This window comes from Capricornis sumatraensis, chromosome 10 (genome assembly GCF_032405125.1).
Source record: "Capricornis sumatraensis isolate serow.1 chromosome 10, serow.2, whole genome shotgun sequence".
NCBI lineage: Eukaryota > Metazoa > Chordata > Mammalia > Artiodactyla > Bovidae > Capricornis > Capricornis sumatraensis.
This window is the reverse complement of record NC_091078.1, coordinates 95462672-95483419: the sequence shown is the minus strand read 5'-3', so window position 1 is coordinate 95483419 and position 20748 is coordinate 95462672. Positions and strand designations below refer to the sequence as shown.

Below are 20748 nucleotides of genomic sequence, written 5' to 3'. Positions count from 1 at the left end.
CCAGATCTTCAGTGGTGGCGCGTGCATTTTTTCAGTTGGGGCATGTGACCCCTTAGTTGTGGGAAAAACCCTGTGCTTAGGTGGAGAGCTGCTCAATATTTTGTCAAAAAGCAGATTAAACTGTGCTCCCCACCCCACCCACTCTCTCCTCTTTCAAGAAGCAGTTAGACCCATGGGAAGGAAGACTGCTCTGAGAGTCAGGGGGCCTCCGTGCTCTGTGGGGTGTCACACACTCCCCAGCCTCAGCCTCACTGTTACCGCTTCCTGGACCCCTGTCTTTGCTCCCCCACTTCCCTGTCCCACGAGCCAAGGAGAGTAAGTGGTTCTGGGAGGCTAGATCTCCTGAGGATGGGCGGCAGGGCCCTGCGCCGAGGCAATGGGCTGGCCAGCATCTGGCGGGCAGGCACAGCCGTCTCCCTGGAAAACAAGATGCTTCTTATTGAGATAACGAATCGCTCCATTTAGATCCAGATTAACCTCCCCCAATTACCCCATTTTCTACCACATTTCACCAGACTGAAATCCCCCTCTGTCCACAGACTGGGCCCTGTCCCTCCTCTCTCCCAAAGCCATGCCCCCACCACAGTCAACAGCTCCAGAAGGGTTGGCAGTGGCATGGTCCTTCCATGGCCACATTGTCCTTTCATTCCGTTCTTTTTAGGGGGGTGAGAGGAACGGGAAGTTTGATGCAGCTGCCACTCTAAGGAGTGGGAATTTTTATTTTATTTTATTTTTTTTTAGCTCATTCTTTGAAATAAGGATGCAATATGGGATCAATTTTTGATGACAGTGAAGTAAAAGGGGAAAATAGTAGCAATTTTCTCTTCTGAACATGCCCTATTTAATGGAAGGATGTCACAGTGGAGTTTTATCCAGAGGAGGGAGAAGGCCTGGTTCCCAGGGACACACGGTCAATCAGAGACGCATGGCAGAATCTCAGTCTGGGGGTGGCTGGGCACCCCTCCCCATCCCCCATGAGGATGGCTGCCAGGGTCCAGAACTTAAGATGGAGTGAGACTGAGGCCACAGGGCTCCCTGTCATCTTCTGGGGCCCAGCTGCATTGACTGTCTTCCCTGACCCAGCATCAAGGTGGACCCTCCCTGCCTTGTACTCTGCTGGGCTCGGCCTGCATCACAGTTCTAGAGCTGAGACCATTCCCCCCCACCCCCACCCCCAGCCCCACCCCCACCCCCACCCCCCACCCCACCCCCACCGGGATCCGGTGTTAATTAGGGTTATAAAAGCCTGCCCAGCTGCTGCTTCTACCTTCGTGCTGAACCTAGGAAGCTGAGCTTCATTGAGCCTGGAACTGGGGGAGGGGGTGGAGGATGAGTGTGGAGGCAGATGGGGGAAGGGGATGAGACACTCAAGTGCCAGGTCCTGAGCTGCCATGACTGGGGGCGGCCAGGGCAGCCGGGGCTCTTATCTTGGGGCTCAGGAAGCGGTAAGGAGAGGTGCAGAGGTGGGGGGCTTTCTCAGTGCAGGTGCTTCTCAGGGGAGACTGCAGGAGGAGCTGTCAGCATCAGACATGAACTGGAGTCAGACACGGGCTGTGCGGAATCGGGGAGCCTTCAGACCCAGTCCAGTAGAAATCTGAGGTCCCCTGCTGGGTATCAGGGAACTGGCCCTGCCCTGGCCAGCCTCAGCCCACCCTTCCTGAGGTCCAGTCCCCTCTGGCCATCTGTCCTTCCAGGCCTTCCTCACCTTGCTGTGCACAGACCGGGACAGGAATGAATTGGAGCCGTACCTCAAAGGCCTGAGCAGCTCAACCACAGACATCTCATTCACAGACACATGAAGTCACGCCAGGTAGCTTGTGACCCACGAGCACAGCACACGGTCATGCCAAACCACACAGAACCCACAGCTATGAAGATAAGGAGCCACGTGCCTGCGCAAGCTGGGCCCCTGCCCAGATGCAGTCCTTATAATCAACAACTTTGACTTTACACAGTGAGCAGAGCACTGGCCTCTCCGGAGCCTATTTCCATCCACCACTCATAACCCACTACATACAAGCAACACACAGCCCCCAACGCAATCTTACAGACTCTTCATTGTGAAGCCAAAGGGTTGCTGGCAAGAACAAACCCTTTTGCCTCCTCTAGGTACCCTGTGAAGCAGAAACCGAGGGGCAGGGCAGCTACTGCCTAGAAATGCCTGCAGATCCCAGGAGGGGAGTGGGGAGATGGTGGGCTGGGCCTGGCATCCCAGTGCCCGCCTGTTGACAGATGCCACCCAAAGCCACACCCACCTCCCTTTCCTCCTCGACTGTGGCCGGGCCTCTGAAATAATTAGCAATTCTGCTCAACAAAACGCTAGCCCGATGGGATAATAAACTCCAACATCTGTCAGAAGAGCGAGCTCCTATGGAATTGCCAAGAGAAACATTTTTCTCCTCATTCAATTCACATTTAAATCGAAAACAACCCCTCCAAGTCTGTGCCAGGCCGGCGGCACGGGGCTCTGGGAGCCCACAAGCTGTTCCCGGGCCTGCAAAGAGGCTTGGACGAGTGGTGATCACTCACTCAAATTAACAAATCATTTTATTTAGAAATGAGAATTTATAAGTGATGGATGGCTTGAGAGCTCTGGTCGGGGGAGGGAGCCAGCCATCAGCCCTGCTTCTGTGCTGGGGGTGGGGAGTGGTGGGCAGCCCTATGTCATCCCTTCCCCCATGCCCCAGGCAGAAGGGCCCCCAGAGAGCTTCTGTCATGGGAGCCAGCCCTCTCCATCTCCACAACCCTCCAGTGTGGCAGGCAAGCCAGGAATTATGCTGCTGTTCTGCGGTGAGAAATTGAGGCTCAAAGAAATGCCCAAGGTCCCCAGTTGCTCCTGCCAGCCTGAGAAGGTCACAGACCGTACTCTGAGGGCCCTTATTCCAAAGCAGCTTCCTGGACCTGCAATTCCACCTCTGGGCTGCAGGAGGTGCTGCAGAGACAGCACTGAGTCCTGTGCGAGTTCTGGCTATAGACAATCATGGCTTTATCCAATACAACAACATTCTTCTGTTTTTAAATTAATATTTACTTATTTACTTGACTGCATCAGGTCTCATTTGCAGTACACAGGATTTCTGATGTGGTGCATGGGCTCTGGCTTCTCTAGGCACTTGGACATCTCTCGAGCTGTGGCACTCAGTTTATTTGCCCCAAGACAGCTTAGTTGCCCTGCGACATGTGGGATCCCAGTTCCCTGACTAGGGACTGAACCTGCTTCCCCTGCACTGGAAGGTGGATTCTCAACCACTGGACCACCAGGGAAGTCCAAACAACTACATTCCTGAAAAGAAGCCACGGAGACTTGGGTTCTGGGCCTAGGGTCTCCAATTCACTGCCAGCACCATGACGGATACACACTTGGACTGCCAAGGGCCTTCCCAGCTATGAGGGCCTCTGAAGACCAGATACCAAGTACTGATGAATGGGGGGAAAAAAGGCTGACAGGTGAGCCTCAGTTCTGGCCAGTCCCCTCCCTGGGGACACCGGAATGCTCATATGTCCTCCAACTACCTCCTTCAGCGCCTGTGTATCCCCATCAGTGCCTGCGTGCCCTCGTCAAGGACTCTGCCGCTCTGTCTATAATTTCCCAGCAGACTGTTCTTTCTTAGAGGAAGGGACAATGCTGTTGTTTTTTTTTTCCATCTAGCGGCCCTAGTGCCCAGCTCTTGGTAACTGTTTGGTGAATAAACAAAAGAATGAATGAATGTCTAGCTGCACAGCCGCTCAAGAGGCATGAGACGGGGGCTCGATAATACCTGGTTATCATGACACTCTCTCAGCTCCGCGCTTTTACACACAACACTCCTTCTGCACGGAAGGCCATTCTCCTCCTCTGCCTGGACAACCGTTTCCTGCCTCTTAATGCCCAGCATGGTTGCACCCTGTGCTGGGCTTCTTTCTGCTTAGCCTCTCATAGTTCTGGTTACTGAGGGGCAGGTGCCAGGCTGGTTTACAAGGCTGGCCATCCTAGGCCGAGTTCTCTTGAGGTCACAGTGGGGTCTGATTCTTCCTGCATCCCACCCTTGGGCCAGAGCTGGGTCTGTGGGGGCTGAGGGCACAGTTGACCTCTGAGAGTTTCTCAGCTTAAGCAGCTTGTCAGGAGCTGCTGAAACAAACCCAGAAATGCCCCTGGTGGGTAGAGGGGAGTGTGGAGAGGTGAGAAGACAGGAGGCAGAGCCACAGGGACAGACAGGAGAGGAGCGAATTCCAGGAAGGCAGGATGAGGAGGGGACAGCGTGCTGGGGCTGACACTAGAGGCTGGGCTGAGATCCCTACTCCTCCTGTAGGCAGGCCACCTCGTTGCAGGAGGCCCAGAGGATGGTTCCTCCTCCCTAGGCTGTTATGACCATGAGCTCAGAGGCTCCACCATCAGGAGACCTGCTGTGGGACATGCCTGCTGATTTGAGTCCCTTCCGAGGTGAGCGCCGGCATGGATGGGGGCGCCCTGTGAACCCCAACCCTCTGTCCTGTACTCCTCGGGCACTGCAGGAAGTGTGGGGAGACGCTTCACAAGCCACGGGGCCACGTCAGACTGAGACGGGATCTTGGGAAACCTGGGTCGTAGCTAGAGCTTGTGAGTCTAGGGCAAGTTCCTCTTGCCTTCTGTGCCTCAATTTCCCCAAATGAAATATTCAACCTAGTCTGCCTGCCTGTAGAGGCAGTGGTGTGGGGACTGGAGAGAGGGAGACAGCTGTGACGGGGCTGGGCACCAGGAGTCACCAGGGCTTTCCAGGCAGGAACGCGTATGTGCGTTTGTGTCTCCCTGGGACACACAGATCGATGCTACACACGGGCAAACATGGGCTGAGACGCACACTTGTACACGTATTACCTGTCTATTAGTAGGCACTTATGTGAGGGCCTAGGCCTGACTGTGGCTGTAGGCTGGGAGATAGGACGCAAGCACATGGCTTCACACACACACATTTGCTGGTGCCTGAAGCACACCCACAAGAGTGCCTACACTGAGATGGGCCACGCTGATGCAACAGACATCTCGAGATGGTAGAGCTCTCCCCTCCCTTCCTACCAAGCTCACCACTCTTCCAGCACACACCACACGTCTCTCACACCCCCATGCACGTAGGCTCTGCTCTGGAGAGCCCCGCCCTCCTCAGCCATACACACGGGCGTGCATATCCGTCCAGTGCCATCCCTGACACGCACACAGGGCGTGTTCCAGCCAGAGACAACCTCCACTGAGCAGACACACATTCTACTTGTCTTCTGGGAGGGTCCCCCTATCACTGCTATGAACTCTAAAGGGCACTTGGAGTTCTCTTTTGCTGACGCCAGGGTGCCCTGGGGCTGGGCAACCCAGGAAGGTCCGGCGCCACCTGCTTGGCCCACCCTGCTCAGCTCACCACCTGTACAGAGGCCCGGCTGGGCATGGGCGGGTGTCTGCACGGCTCCTGCCATTCAGGCTCCTGGCAGCGGAAGGGGAGACTCAAATTGATGCTCAGGAAGCTGCGTCCCAGGTGGGGAGATGAGGCTCTCCCCACTGAGCCAGGAGGAAGGGCTGGCTCCTCCTTCTTACCACTTTCACCCCTGCTCACGCTCAGGCCTGCACTGTGGGTGGCGGTGGCAGTGCCCCCGGCCTCCCTGCTGTGACTGTCCTCTGACAGCCCGTTACACATCCTCATATTACTTGTCTACCCTCTGCCTTCCCTCTGGACCAGAAGATCCCCAAAGGCAGGACTGGGTTTGCTCCGTCACTGTCAAGCTCCCAGCAACCAGCACAGGGCCTGGCACACAGGTATGTACTTGGGGAATGAATGCGTGGGCAGCACCTGACATGACAGGTTCAGGTGAGATGGGCTGCGAAGGGAGAAAAAACCCTCCATCCCTGGATGCAGCAACTGAATGAGTCCTGCGCAGATGTGAAGGTAGGAGGAGATGGCAGTGCTGTCTTGAGTCCCTCGGCCTTTGGGGGCTGGAAGAGGGTCTCCGGAGGTGGGAGGGGTACAACCTGCAATGGCAGCGATGCGTCATGGTGGGGGTGTGCCCAGAGGAAGCTGTGAGTTTGTGGGAGGCTTCCTGGCCTGGGCTCTGAAGCCCTACGGTGGAGGCCCTCACCTGCAAATGAGTGGAGAGCTGACAGGAATCTGTGGAGGTGGGGACTCGTGTCTGCTGGACAAGGGTGGACTTACAGACAAGGAAGCCTAAAAGGTGGAGCCAAGGAAAGGGTTTAGGAAGAGAGATCACGGGCAGATCTTGCAGGATCCGATCAGGTTGGATCCTTGCAGATCATGCAAGGAAGAACTTGTAGAGATTTAGATGGCTCCAGCTCTCAAATGGGCAGCAGAGGACATGGTGGCATCTCCTTCCAGACTCAGGGACAGGTTAATGGGCCATTGCCTGGGGCACAGGGTCTGGCCAGCCTGTCTCCAGCCCCATAATTAAAGAAGGTGTTCTGGTTCCCTGACGTCAAGGATCTGTGTCCCAGCATCCCTCGGTCATGATCTTGTGAGCCAGGACTTGATCTTGTGCCTCTGAACTGAACTTGGAATTTAACCTGTGAAGCACGTGTGACCCAGCGGGTGACCCTGAGGCCACGACACAGCCCAGGACTGCATCTTGACTGATGAGTAAACCTGTAGGACACGTTCCCAAGCTGTGACCCATGGAGCTCACAGCACTCTCACAGGAGAACACAGCGCCTTAGATGTGGGGCATATGGGCAGGTGTGGCTGAGGTCTTGAGTGATTCTGTGGGACATGGTGGGAGTGCACGCAGGGAGCTGCTGGCCTTCCCCAAATCTGGCTGTGACACCCAGGGTTGGCATCCTTAGAAATGCCTCCCTCAGCAGAGCTGGGGAGCCAGGGATGGTGACCCAGGGCAGGGGGCAGCCAGTGCCTCCTCTGGGCCAGGACTTGGTTTTCTTGGTTTCGCCATGGAGACCCAGGAAGGCTTGACCTCCACTCCCCACCACCCCCTGCCCCCATCTCTCCTCCTAAGAGGAAAATCACAGGGAAGCAAATCGGGGGGAGAAAGCAGAATGTTTTTAATTAAAAGTTTAAGAGAATCTACATCCCGAGGGAGTGGAAGCAAGAGAAGGCGGGGAGAGAGTCGGGGGCGGGCGCGAGGGAAAGTAGGCCATGCCAGCCGAGGGCTCCAAGCCCCATCCTTCTAGCCGCCCGGGGTCCTCACTGCAACAGGTTCTGAGACACTGAGAGCTCTCTGCGCCGATGGGGGCTCAGAAGCTGCAGGTTTTCCATCTGGGAATGGGTCAGCGGAGGTGGGGCCAGGGGAATCAACAGAGACAGCTCCCTCTGCTTGGCCCCAGCTCCAGGGCCCCCAGGCCAGAGCCATCCTGCTGGGTCAGGGACAAGGCCTGGGCCACATGTGGTCCATTGGGGGTCTCTACATGTGTCCTGTACACAGTCTACCGTTCGAACAGCCCCCATCTCACAGCCAGACCTGACCCTGGCTGGGGTGGGTGAGTGCTAGTGTGGGGGGTGCTTGGGGTAAGCCACCCTCTGTGAGACCGTGTCCACTGGGGCCCAGGAGGCAGATAGGTAATAATGAAAGATCACTGGGGCTCTTAGGAACCAAGTGTTTATCGCACACCTGGGGCTCAGTCCATCCACACGTGGCCACCTGTGCCGAGCAGAGGCCACCTGGCATCCTGCCTCATCCCTGCCTGCCATTACATGTGCCCACATTGGAGCTCATTAGCTGAGCCTGCCTTGGGCCTGACTTGTCCCCAGGTATGACCAGGAGCGCACAGGTGCCCCCCCAAGGCAGGGCTCAGTCAGGCCTGAACCATCCCTTCTTCCTGACCCAGAAAGGACACTGACACTCAGGCTCTGCCCACTGACCTCCACCTGCTCACCAGGCCCTGGGTTTGGGATGTGCATTGGGGAGGCCTTGTGCAGGTACCGGTGCGTGTGGCACGCCCTGTGTGCAGGGGGCAGGGCCAGAGCTGACCTGTGAGGTGGCCCCAGGGCTAGAAATCTTCCCTCGCCATGTCCACTCCTACCCAATCCTGGGAGAAGGAAAAGGCGAGGGGAAAATGTGACAGATGAAATATTTTGCAAAATGAGCTAATTACACGGCAGTCACCCAGGGAGATGAGATTAAGAATATTTGATAAAAGGAGGCCTAGGCATGCAGATGAGTGGTGGGGAAAGGTCCGTGTCACATCACTGGGAGATTGTGGAGTGCACGTACATGTGCATGCATGCATGCACACGCACACACACACACACACACACACACAAACACGTGCTCCTCCACCACCACTCCCTCTCCAACAAGCCTGTCTTTGGGTGGGGGCTTTTGCTTGTGGTGGGGGTCCTGCACGTGAACATTCGAGACTCAGAGGGTCTCAGCCGTGCTCCCCTACCCCAAGCTCATCTGCAGCCGCAACGGACTGTGTGTGACCTTCCCTCCCCACCCCCAGGGCCCCTGCAGGCTGTTCCCTTTCTCAATGCTTTTCCCCGCCCTCTGACAGGCAGATTCCTCCATCCTTCCAGCCTCAGCCTCAGTGCTATGAATCCACACTTCAAGGTAACTGGGGTGCTTTTCCACATGCTCCCAAAGTGAGGCCAAGTGATGGGGATCTTTGCTGTGGACCAAGCCCCCTCCATGCGATAACTCCATGGCACACACACGTCTATGAACTGATCAAGTCTCACCTTGGATGACCCTCTTGGCAATCCTACCAGGTGGACTCTTACCATCCCATTTTACAGATAAGGAAACTGAGACTCCAGGATGGGAAATCACCAGCAAAGGCCATACAGCTGCTGCAGCGGCGCTGCACCTGAGACCTCACTTGGCCCTTCTGCCTCCTGACCCAGATGCCGGCCTGGTCCATGCCTCAGAGGCCTCGGTCTCCTGGGTGAGTCACCCTCGAAGACTCATTTCTGGAAAACCTACTGATGAAGTGGGTGGGGGTCTCATTCATAAGTAAATAGGGTTTAAAGATTCAGCTCTGCCGTGTGGCCCAAGGATGAGGCCCCCAAGTGGTGGAACAGCCTTGGTTAAAGGGCGGGGAACCTGAGTTCTCCCCAGGCTCAAGGCAAGTTGCTCCCCCTCTCTGGACCTCTGTTCCCCTGTCTGTCTGTGACAGGCACCCCTCAGTACAAGCCACCAGCCAGAGGCTGCCCACCTCTGCCCCTACCCAGTGCTGTGGCTCCCCCACCTACCCACACCTGCACGGCTCACACGTGCACGTCAGCTGGCCTGGCTCAGGCCCCCTCGAGTCCTCTCCTGGAGTTCTGATCCCTTGCCTGGACCCCGTCTCACTGCCTGTCCATCCATCTGTCCATCTGCTGGACTGTTCAAGCCCCCTCTCCTCTGATATCTCTGGATCTGATGACTGGGAACCCAGAGAGGAGAGGGCTGGCACTGGGGCCCGGGAGGTCAAAGACCTTCTGCATAGAGGGTGGATAAGCCCCAAATCCAGCCTTCAAAGGCTTGGAGGCTGACTCTACCAGGGAGTCCTCCTGAGTCATGCCAAGGTGACACTGTGCCTGACCTGAGTCCAGGTTCCTGCCTAGGGCTGTCTTTGCTGCTTCCAGCCACTTGCCCAGCCCAGGTCGGGCAGTCCTGTGGGTGAATGGGTGAGGCATGGGAGCTGCCCCACTGGCCCATCCGCTCCACCCGCCCAGGAAGGGGCTGGACCCCAGGGACCTGGGCAGCTGGCGGATGGGGCCTCGTACCCAGGCTATCTTGATAACTAGGCTCCAGCTGGTGTTGACACAGCAAACATGCTGTGACTCCCATTCGCCGAGGTACAGAGTGGGCAAACACCGGAAGGCTGGAACGAAGGGCCTGGCAACCGTGACCAGCCTCTCAAATACGGGCCCCAAGGCCTGTGCCAGGAGGCAGGAAGCATTGAGCAGCCTGGACAGCGTGGCCCACAGAGGTGGGAGCTGGGGACGGGCTTTGGATGAGGCGTTAGGAGAGGGGGTCGAGCTGGCATGAGGTCCTACAGCCTCGTGTTGGCCTACCAGCGGGGCGGGGCGGGGCTGGAGGAGCACAGGGTCAGTCTTGTCCACTGGGGTCCATCCCACCTCACATCGGCATGGTGCCCATGCTCAGCCGATGTCACCACGGCCTGGGCATAAGCTCTGATGACAGATCTGTGAGGCTACGCTTGTGGTTCCACTGGACAGGTAAGAAAACTGAGGCTCAGAGAGTGTGAGCATTACCAAGGGCCTGGTGCCGCTCAAGGGGAGTGTGCGGGCTGCACATAGTGGAGGGTGAGGCCCTTAATTCTTGGCCACATCTTGCTCACCTGTATCATGTGCCACATTCCACCTTCCTAATGGGGACTCTTGGTCAGGGGTTCTTTGGGGGGTAGTGTAAGGTCAGGACGACCCAGCATGTGGTCACTAGGTGAGGTCACAGCTAGACTCCAAGCAACAGCACCCACATGGGGCACAGCCCATTCCTGCCTCTATCTCGAGGCCCACCTCCCAGTGCCTCCATGCACGTGCTCTGCGGAGCCAGCCAGAGGTGAAGCCCTCCACCTCCGCGTGTGGGCAGATGTCCAAACATGCCACGCACACACTCTTTCTACCTCTGGCCTTTGTACTCTGCTGTGCCCTCTGCCTTGGATCCTCTTCCTTCCTCTCCTCTGCCTGGCTGAGACTCCAGTAACACTCTTCTTTTCCGCCATTCCAATTCCCCTAGAGCTGGTCAATATCCATGGGCTCACCACCCTGGACCCACACTTTGTGGCACGGGTCACACCCCTGTCACCTTGGGCAGACAGTATGCCTCAGAGGAGGTACCCTGCAGGTGTCCCTGTCGCTGGTAACCTAGGCTGGCATGTATACACAGGAGGTGCTCAGCACTCAGTAAACAGAGGCTGAAGGAAGCAAAAGACACGGAAGACCAGATATCCCATGACAAGCTGAGGCAGGGTCGACCTTACAGATCCCTGCCCGGGGTCACTATGGTGCTGGGGGCTCGTCCAGCCTTCAGGTGTGGGCTTGGAGAAGACAGCTGAGGGGTCCACGAGGGACCTGAGGCCCTTCTCAGCACCCAGAGCCCCCCATGCCCTCCCCACCCGCACTCCCACAGTTCACTCTTCTTCAGACACCCACTGCTACAGACACTGCTCGCTGGGTATTCTGAGCCACAGAAAACGGGCTGAGAGAGGTGACTGGCTGCTCTGAGGACTGCTGGTGGTTTCGAAAGGGCCGTGCTTACAGATATGCAGCGACCGCCCCAGAACTCAGGCGGTGGGCCCTTCCGCCTGCCTCTGCCACCTCCCCATCCTCTCTGCCCTCCAGTGGAAATAGTTATGCACAGGCTGCACTTTCCTGGCTCCCTTCCCAGCCCACAACTCTTGTCTCAGCAGATTCAGTCTGAGGCACTTCAGTGCTAGGCCAGGGCTCGTGCCTTCCTTATTCCTTTTCTCCACCTTCGGAAACCCCCAGGCACTGCCCCTCTCCCAACCTTCCAAGGCTCAGCTCAAACACCACCTCCTCCCGGCTGTCTTCTTAGACTTGCCCTCCCACGTCAGCCGATCTGCACACCTTGTAGCTTGTTTTTCGTCCCCTCGAAGTCTGTCATCCTGGAGGGCCACTAGCCTGCCCTGCCTTAGATGCACACCACCTCCCCCAGCCCTTGTACACGAGGATTTCAGAACAAAGGGCCAGACGCTATTAAAACTCAATTAAATCTCTCACTTCTCTGATCCTGAATTAGACTGGCCTGTCCCTGTGGCACCTGCAGGCCCTTTTACTCTGCTTCCTAGCATCTGTGCCCCCTCCCCCTTGCCAGCTAGGACCCCCGGGGAGGTGGGCAGAGCGGGAGAGGCTCCTCCCACAGTGCTGGCCTCTGGGGAAGGAGTCCAGCAAATCAATCACCCTTGGTCCCAGGGTTCGTTTTCTCCATTTGGCCAGTGGCCCACCGCCCTACCCCATGCCCTAGATTCCCCCTCCTGTGGTGGGCAGGGGGTAGGGGTGTTAAAAAGGGAACACATGGCAGTGAGTCCCAGCCTGCATGTGCAGCCAGCTGCCCTGACCAGCTGTTCTCCAGGGTCCCCCAGTAGAGCTCCTGTCCTTGCTTGTCTGGCAGACCCTCACCATTTCCCTTCCCAACCCTGGGCTTCTTCCTCTCTGCCCCAGTCAGCACGGCTCTGTTTCTCCATCCCTGGGAGCTAGGGAGGGGTAGGCACACTTGCTCAGGAGCCAGTGGAGCAGGGTGAACCATTACCCTGTCGCAGCCAGTCAGTGGCTGGGTTGCCATCACCACTGAGCCTCTGTTTCCTCATCTGTAAAATGGGAATTCTGCCCCACCGTGAGCGGAGAGAGGCACCACACCCAGGGTCAGGCTGGGGGCAGTGGAGAAGGTTTGCTGAATGACAGAGAGAGCAAGTGAACAACAGGGAGACTGAATGTTGCCCCAGGGCATGCACCTGGCCTCAAGAGCAGGGCACCAGGTAGGAGAGGCTCAGACACGTCCTGGGGTGAGACCTGGGCCTGGGGTGCCTCGGTCATGCATCCCACAGGAGGTGGGCGCTGCTGGTCAGGGGACACAACATGCCTGATGAGCAGCAACAGTCAGCCTTGCCCTTCATCATGGGAGAGAACACGGCAGAGAAGCAGTGGGTGGGAGGGTGTGAGACCCTCAAGGACATTGCACCTCTGGCCCCCAGACCCTTCCTTCGGCCAGTGAATGTGAGGAGTGACCACAGCTCTTCTGACCCCTCCTGAGGCCCCTGGACTTTGCAGGAGGAGCAGGGAAAGGAGCCTGCGCCATAGGAGTAATCCCAGGGACCAGGGAAGTCCAGCCAGAAAGAGGAGGGAATGACAGGGTTTCCCCGAGGATCCTTGGCCATTCCCTAGCCACACCCCTCCTGCGCTCTCTCTCTCTGTTCCCAGGGAGGCCAGCTCCCTGTCCCGCTAGCTCAGCCTGGGCGCCCTCAAAAGGTCTGTGCGTTTTCAGCCACCCAGCAGGGATGCGGGTGGGGGCGGGCTCCCATATGTGCGTCCACCAGCCTAGGAGAAGCCTTTTTGCCCAGGGCTCATGCTGGGCCCCAGGACCCTCGGGTGCACAGCGAGTAGACGCTGGTTCTTCATCCCTTCCACACCCAGGTGGCCCACCTCCTCCAAAGGGCTCCTTCTGACTCCCACTCCCGATTGGTCGCTCTTAGGCAGAGGTGTCCAAGGGCTCCCACACAGTGGCACCCGGTGGATGCCCATTCACTAACTCGACACTCCCTCATCCCCAGGGGGCCCAGCTGGCTCCCCTGGGTGGCAGTGGCACCTTGCCAGGAAGCGGCGGCGCTGTTTGGGTGAGGGGAGAATAATCAGCCGTAAACGCGGCAATCAGGGAGAAAAGGCTGCTTGGGCCCTTGGCGCCCACACGTGCGCCTAATTGGCTCCACGTGTCCGTGGCTCCGTTTAAGAGCAAGAAAAGTGGAAGGGTCAAGATCTCTTAATGGTCATAATGGAAGGGAGGCAGAAGCCGCTGCTAGCCCCACGTAAACACCTTTTAATTGCAAAGAGAAGGGTGGGCGGAGGCAGCCGCTGCTGCAGAATTCCCTGCCTGTGTGTCCACCATTCGTGTGCCTTTCAGAGCTTCCCTGGTCTGGAGTCAGACCCCAGAGGGTGGCCTCCAGCCAGGACCCAGAGCCGCAGCCCTAGCCTCTGTTCTGCAAATCCTCAGGAGGCTCCAGCTCTGGGCCAGGCCTTGGCAGCAGGTGGTACCCCTGGCCCTGCCTTCCCAGGACCCCTCTGCTTGTCCAACCTCCATCCATGAATGTATCTGTGGACCCAGCTTTGATGTGGCCTTCAGCTGCCTCCAAGGGCGAACATTCCCCCCGCAATCCATGACGCCTCCTCCAGGCTGCCCCAGGCTCACTCTTTCCCCTTTGAACTGCAGCGATCATGGTCCTGTTCGGGCTGCTCCATCCTGTCTGCATCTCTTCGAGGTCCCCAATGTCACCCTGCTTCTGAGGTTTCTATAATGACTGCAGCTCTCTGTTTCATCAGACCAGTGGTTTTCAACCAAACGGGACTCTGCCCCCAGAGGATATCTGGCAACACTTGGGGACATTTCTGGTTCTTGTAACTGGGAGAGTGATGTACACTGGCCTCTAGCAGGCAGAGGGTCAGGATGCTGCTTAACCACCTGCAATGCACAAGACAGCCCCCACAGCAAAGAATCATCCTGCTCAAAATGTCCATAGCACCAATACCAAGAAACCCAGTATGAGGTGAAGTCTGAGAAAGGAAGCAGTGAGTCAGGGGGAGCCAGGCAGAACGCTGTCCCTCCTGACTATGGCAGGCGGTCTGCCCCACAGCCCCTGGCCCCGTGGCTCCCTCCCTGGCTCATTCCTCCTGCTCCTCTGAACACCAAGCCCAGAGCGCAGTTCCTGAACAGACCCAGCCACTGCCAACAATGCATCAGTTTAATTGGGTTAAGTGGCCATTAGCGGCAAAAGCAGGGCGGCTCTGTGCAGAAGGGTTTTTAATTTTACTTTTTAAATGATGCTCGCTCCCCAGAGAGGCCACTGATGGTGGGAATGCTGCCCACTGGAACCCCTAGGACCAGAGCCACTGATGTACCTTCCCCCTGCCCCATCCCTCTGGGCATCACGGGGTTGGGCTAGGAGGGCTGCTCAGTGTCTTGTCTCCACTGCCCAAGGAAGACGCAGCGGGGGCAAGGCCTGGCCCAAGGTCATTAGGTCATCCCAGAGCTAGTCCCTGCCAGAGCGGACCCACCTGCTCTTTCCTTGGCCCTGTCCCCTTGTGGATAGCAAGCACCTGACCACTAGCGGCAGCACAGAGGAGGGCAGTACTGGGGTCTGGAGCCCGAGTACCCGAATCTATAGTCTAGTTTTGCTCTGAGATCTGGGGCCAGTGGTGTAACCTCTCTGGGGCTGCTTCCTCAAATGTAAAATGGGGATGTATGTATGTACATATGTGAAAGTCTCTCAGTTGTGTCTGACTCTTTGTGACCCCATGGACAGTAGCCCGCCAGGATCCTCTGTCTGTGGAATTCTCCAGGCAAGAATACTGGAGTAGGTTGCCATTTCCTTCTCCAGAAGATCTTCCCGACCTAGGGATCAAACCCTGGTCTCCTGCATTGCAGGCAGACTGTCTACAGTCCAAGCCACCAGGGAAGCCCAAAATGGGGATAGGAGGGGGTAACTCTGGGTTGCAGGGAGGATCTGCAGACATCTGAAGTGTTTCAGCTTATCTTAGGCTGCGCACTTGGTAGAGACTCAGAAAGAGGCCAGCAATTGAGGAGAGAAATTATTTCTGCCTTTTTAGGGGGAATGTCCTGAACTCTGATTCAACACTGAATCATCTGTGGACCACTGAGAAATACTGAAGCCCAGCCTCATCCCTACATAATCTACTATATGCGGTCTAGGGTGGGGCCTAGGCATCATGATTTAAAAGCCCTGCAGGTGACTCTAGTGTGACCACGGGGGCTGCACGAAGGCAAAGATGGAAAAGCATGGGCTATGGAAAGGTCTGGGCCCCCAGGACAATGAGAAGGAGTTGAAGGAACACAGGCTCGGGGTGGTGTGAGGGTGGGAGGGCAGAGCTCAAGGGCCAAAGTCTCCAGGTCCTGGATCTCAGAAATTCACTGCCTCCAGCTTATTTGAGGTTGGAGGTGTACAGGTGTCCCTGAGATCAGGCTTCTAGCTGCCACACTGATGTCCCTTAACAACCTGATCTGGCATGGCTGCTCTGGCTCTGGGTTTCCATTCTCTAGGAACCATGCTCACTGAGCCACACTGCCCTTGGCCTTGTCCCTGACAGCAGCCTGGGATGCTCCACAGTGGGGTCCCGTCTCACCTCGCATGGCCTCTCCACTGAGCTCCACAGCAGGGGTGCCCAGGATGGTGCTGAAGGTGACACGACCTTCAGAGACACTGTTTTCACTGTGGCCTTTATAAATGATGACTCCTGGAGCTGTGAAACCGGAAGTACTGGGCAGGGATGGTCTCATGTCCCCAATTTCCAGAGGGATAAACTAAGGCCTGGGACAGGATGAGACTGAGAGCTCCAAGAGGACGGGAATGGGGCCTGTCCTTCCTCACTGCACTTCCAGCACTGGCCTGGCGCACAGTAGGCCTTTAGTGAGTGCTGAAGAATGGATGGAGGAAGGAATACAACCAAGAGATGACCTTTCTGAGGAAGGGGCTCTGAGAGAGGCTCCATCCGGGAGCACAAGAGAGTCCTGACTTGGGTCCAGCTCTGCCTCCAATGTGCTCTAAGAACTGAGGCACCTCCCTACCCCTCCTGGAACTCGAGACCCAAACAAAGCAGGCTCTGTCTCAGAAGACCCATCCTCCGGGATAGTAGATGTCCCTAGAAGGTCCCCTCCATGTCTCCTAAACTGAGGCCCTAGCAGGTGTCCTGGGCTTCAGGAGGCTGCTTGCCTGGCATTGCGAAATCCCTGACTTGGCCTGCTCTGCTTGACTCTTGGCTGGGAAAACCACTCTGTGCAGCTTGGAGAAACTGTTACAAACAACTGACTGTCCCTGATTAGATGAGACAATGAACTTCCGTCCTGCGTTGCTTGGTCCCCTCCTTTCGAGCCCCACATTAAAACTGCAGACCAGGGCAAGCGGATTTAAGTTGGATTCTTGGATGGCGTCCAGGGCGAGAGGGACAATGGAGTGTGGAGAGATCCAGACCCCCAACATCCCTCTCTCCACATGCACTCAGGCTGCAAACACATGTGGGAAAGGAGAAAAGAGCCAGAGCTTGATTAAAAGCAAAATGAACAACAATGAAGAGCAAAGCTCATCTTGAACAACTAGGACCAAGGCAGGTGAAGGAGTCCTCTCCTTGCCCCAGAGATATAAACAGGAGCATCTTCTGGGTCTGGAGCAGGGGGTGTTGCAGTAGGAGGGGTTCATTGGCCGGGAGAGTGCTGGGCTCCATGCACACCTCTGGACTAACGTGGGCACGGAGGGGCCTGGCTTAGGGTCAGAGAGACCTGGGTTCAAATCCTGGCTCGGCCATGTCCTGGCCTAACTCATGGCATGTCCGAGTCTCAGTGTCCCTCTCCCTCAGGGGCTGCTGTGAGATGACATGATAGACTCAGAGCATGGTAAGCACCTGATCAGTGAGTGCCTCTTCCAGTTGTTCCTCCCTGGAGAACCAGCGTGCACCAGGCCATGGGCACCTGGGCTGGACTCGGTGGGAAGGAGGCAGACATCCACACTGTCTCTGGGGCAGAGTCCGGCATGTGGGGCATAGGGAGAGGCTGGGGATCAAGACCCCAGGCTTTGGGCTCCCCCACCCCCCAGCTGTGAAGGCTGCCTGCTTCTCCAGGAGTGGGGAAAGGAGCTGGGGGAGTGACTCCAACCCTGGGATGCTCAGAGGGGCTGGGCAGGGCTGGGCCCTGGGCTCCCTGTGTAGAGGGCAGGTGGGGTATCTGTTGTTACCACTGCTCAGCAACCCCTGCCAAGGTAACTGGTCCTAAAACCAGGGTGGGAAGCAGGCGTAAAGGGGGACGCTTCCCAAAACTGTCAGATGGTTTCAGCACAAGTTCAGGGCTTGTGGCCTGTGCTCTGTGCACTGGTCAGCTGGGGAGGGGGCAGGCTGCAAGGCAAGGAAGTAGAGGGCAAACAGGGGATCTGCAGTGAAGTGGGGAGAGAAGGACAAAGAGAGAACGAGAGAAAGGAGGGCAGAGTGTTCAGTTCTAGGCACAAGGCACAGAGGTGGGCTGTGGTGTGCTGGCTGCATGAGGCAGGGAGACGGTTCCTACAACCAGGGGACACTGTTGCACCTCACAGGGGTGACTGTCCCAGCTGAAGGCTTGGCTCTACCTCCTCCCCATGACAGTCCACTTCCCCAACTGTCTCCCTGCCTGTGACTAGGAGAACCCCAAAGTCAGGCTGGGCCCACCTCTGGGCCCTCTGGGTCCACACTGGGTGGGATGCCCTCAGGGTCCCCCCAACTCTGGTCCTGGATGCCAGCCTTTCCCTAGTTCATGATCCCAAGTCACCTGGCACAGGCAGGGGATGCCAGGGGCACAGGAAGGCCCAGCTCCTGGAGAAGGGGTTCCTAGTTCCCTCCCAGGGCCTGGATGTGGTAGGGGTTTGGCTGCTGATTTGACCCTGCTGGGACCCTTGCTTGTGTGGTCTTGCTCATTAAAAAAAGACAGCTTTACTGAGATACTATAAAATTCACTCACATAAAATATACAATTCAGTGTTGGTTTTTTTTAGCCTTTCAGAGTTGTGCACTCATCACCACATTCTAATTTTAGAATATTTTCAGCATCCCCAAAAAGAAACCTTGTACCCATTAGCAGACACTCCCTGTCCCCTCCCTTCCAGCCCTAGGCAACTGCTAATGTAGTTTCCATTTCTATGCTTTGGCCTATTGTGGACATCTCACAGATATGGGATCACACAATAGGTGTTCCTTATGACAAGCTTCTCTCCCTCAATATAATGTTTTCATATTCATCCACGTTGTCCATCCACTTGTGTACCAGTATGTCATTCCTTTCTACTGGACGCATCTCTGTGACACAGGCAGGTGCAGGAGCAGTTTGTGCCTCTGATCTGGAGGCAGCCTGGACCCCTTCTCTTCTTTCCTGCACAACCCACCCAAGGCACCCTGCAGCTCCAGGAGCCCTTTCCCACCTGCTCTCCTGGGGGTGGGTCGAGTACCAGGGTCTGCTGGCTTTGTAGATCTGGTCAGAGGGACCAGCAGGTCCTGTCACCTCGCAGGACCATGGTGTCTTGGAGCTGGCAGGCAGAAGCTCTCAGCAGAGATGGGAACACTGAGGCTCAGAGGCAAGTGGAGAAGTCGTGGGCAGAACAGGAGCTCCAGCCTCCAACATCACATGGCTGTGGCCTTCTTTCTAAGGTGTTCAGGGGCCTCCACACTCCCTCTGCCTCAGAGTCTGCAGGCTACCTTCCCAGCCACTAATAGGTCGCTATCCTGGCCAGGGAGGATTCCCAGGTGGCTCAGTGGTAAAGAATCTGCCTGCCAATGCCGGAGACACAGGTTTAACCCCTGGGTTGGGAAGATCCACTGGAGAAGGAAATGGCAACTCACTCCAGTATTCTTGCCTGGAGAATCCCTTGGACAGAGGAAGCCTGGCAGGCTACGATCCATGGGATGGCAAATAGTCAGACACAACCAAGCATGCACGCACACCCACACACATCCTGGCCAAGTGCTCACCCTTGGCACACTCATAAGCAGAGTGGAGGAACAGGAAGACCCCAGGCCCAACAGAGGCAGGACCGGGGCTGCCACTGTACCCATGCAGGGCCTCCGAGGCCCCGCGTCAGGGGCCTACTCCACAGGAAAAAATCCTGCTCCTGCCAGCAGCTGCCCACAGTCCACGTGGCACAACCTGCCAGTGACGGCCTGGCCTGGCTTCAGAGGGCCAGGAGGGCTGTGTGTTCCCGGCAGGTCGGGACGGTGCCCTCACAGTGCAGGCCACTCTGCTCTTCCCTCCACCCACACGACTGCACCTACCTTCAGGGCCTGCACCTTCCTGTCCAGCAGGCTCTCAATGTCCCCCGCCACCTTCTCCACCAGCTTCTGAGGCTCATTCTCCTGCACCTCAAACAGATTCCTGTTGTCCTTGTAGATCTGGAAGGAAGCAAAAGCCTGGGGTGAGGCCAGGGTGATTCCCCACTCCTCAGACATGGTGTCCATACACCCTCGCGGCACAGTTCCCCACGGAATGGTCCTCGCCTCTGCCCTGACCCCAGCTTTGGCCACTGAGAGAGAACAGGGAGGCCTGGGGGTCCCGCCCAAGCTCCGATAGACTTGGAAGAAGTTCAAGGCCATGGCTGCACTTGCGCGGCTTGTGTGAGTCTGGCGGGACGAGGCTGTCACTGCCTTCTCTGGGACTCAGGGTTCCCCATCCAGGGGCCACAAGCAGCACCTCCCTGACCGGCTCAGGCTTGCTAATAATAGTGGGGGGCAGGGTGCTGGATGGGAGGCAGGGTGCTGTGGGGAGATGGAGCCAAGAGGCACACACTGTACCCCACATACCGACACGAAGGTGCTCTCACACCCATAAACCCACACATGTATCACACACACACAGAGCCACCTCTCCACACAGACTCAGGCATCCATACCCCACTTTTGCTGGCACTTCCCCAAGGCATTTGCAGAAACCATTGTGGGAGCTCGGTGTGCCCCAAGGGGCTCCTCTGTCGTTCTGGGCACAGAATATGGGGACAGGGGCCAGGGAAGAAAAGGCATGTTGCGGGGAAAGAGTCCGCTTCCCCTCTTCCTTGGTGGGGCTTGGCCTGTGTGCACACGCATGTGAGGGTATAAATCTGAGAGTCAGCATCTGTGTGTGTGAATGTATGCTATGGCTCAACACACACCCATCTGTGTGTACGAGCCTGAGTGTTGGGATGGGGTGGGGTTAGGGCCGCTAGATGAAGCCCGGGGGCTGTATGTGAACTGTGGAAGCAGGTTCCCGTGGGCATCTTTGTTCATGACAGGGGTCTTAGGTGTGTGCACGTGTGTGTGTGCCCGCGACTGTGCACTGCACACCCCTACATGTGCCTCTGAGCCTGAATGAGCCCCTGTGTCCATCCAGGTGACCCCAGGAAATCTGTGCTGCAAGCTGGCTCCTTCAGCACAAGGTCAAGGGCTGGTCACCACGACAGAAGCGGGGCCCCCAGACTTTGCCATCGGGCTGTGCAAAAGTGGAGGGATGTGGAGAGACACAGAGAGGAGGCCATGAGGAGGCGATAAGGAGGTGGGAGAGGCCGCTGATGAGAGACAGACAGGCGGGGGAGATAAGGTCGGGAGAGTGACAGGC

General features: G+C 57.0%; 1 protein-coding gene across 1 annotated transcript in view; it reads right to left on the bottom strand.

Moving 5' to 3' along the window:
* CACNA2D2 (calcium voltage-gated channel auxiliary subunit alpha2delta 2) overlaps positions 1-20748 on the bottom strand; it is a 137407-nt gene that overhangs the window by 49913 nt on the left and 66746 nt on the right. Inside the window, exon 3 of the mRNA XM_068983120.1 lies at positions 19437-19553. Coding sequence (XP_068839221.1) covers positions 19437-19553 — 117 coding nt within the window. The remainder of the gene's footprint in view (positions 1-19436; positions 19554-20748) is intronic.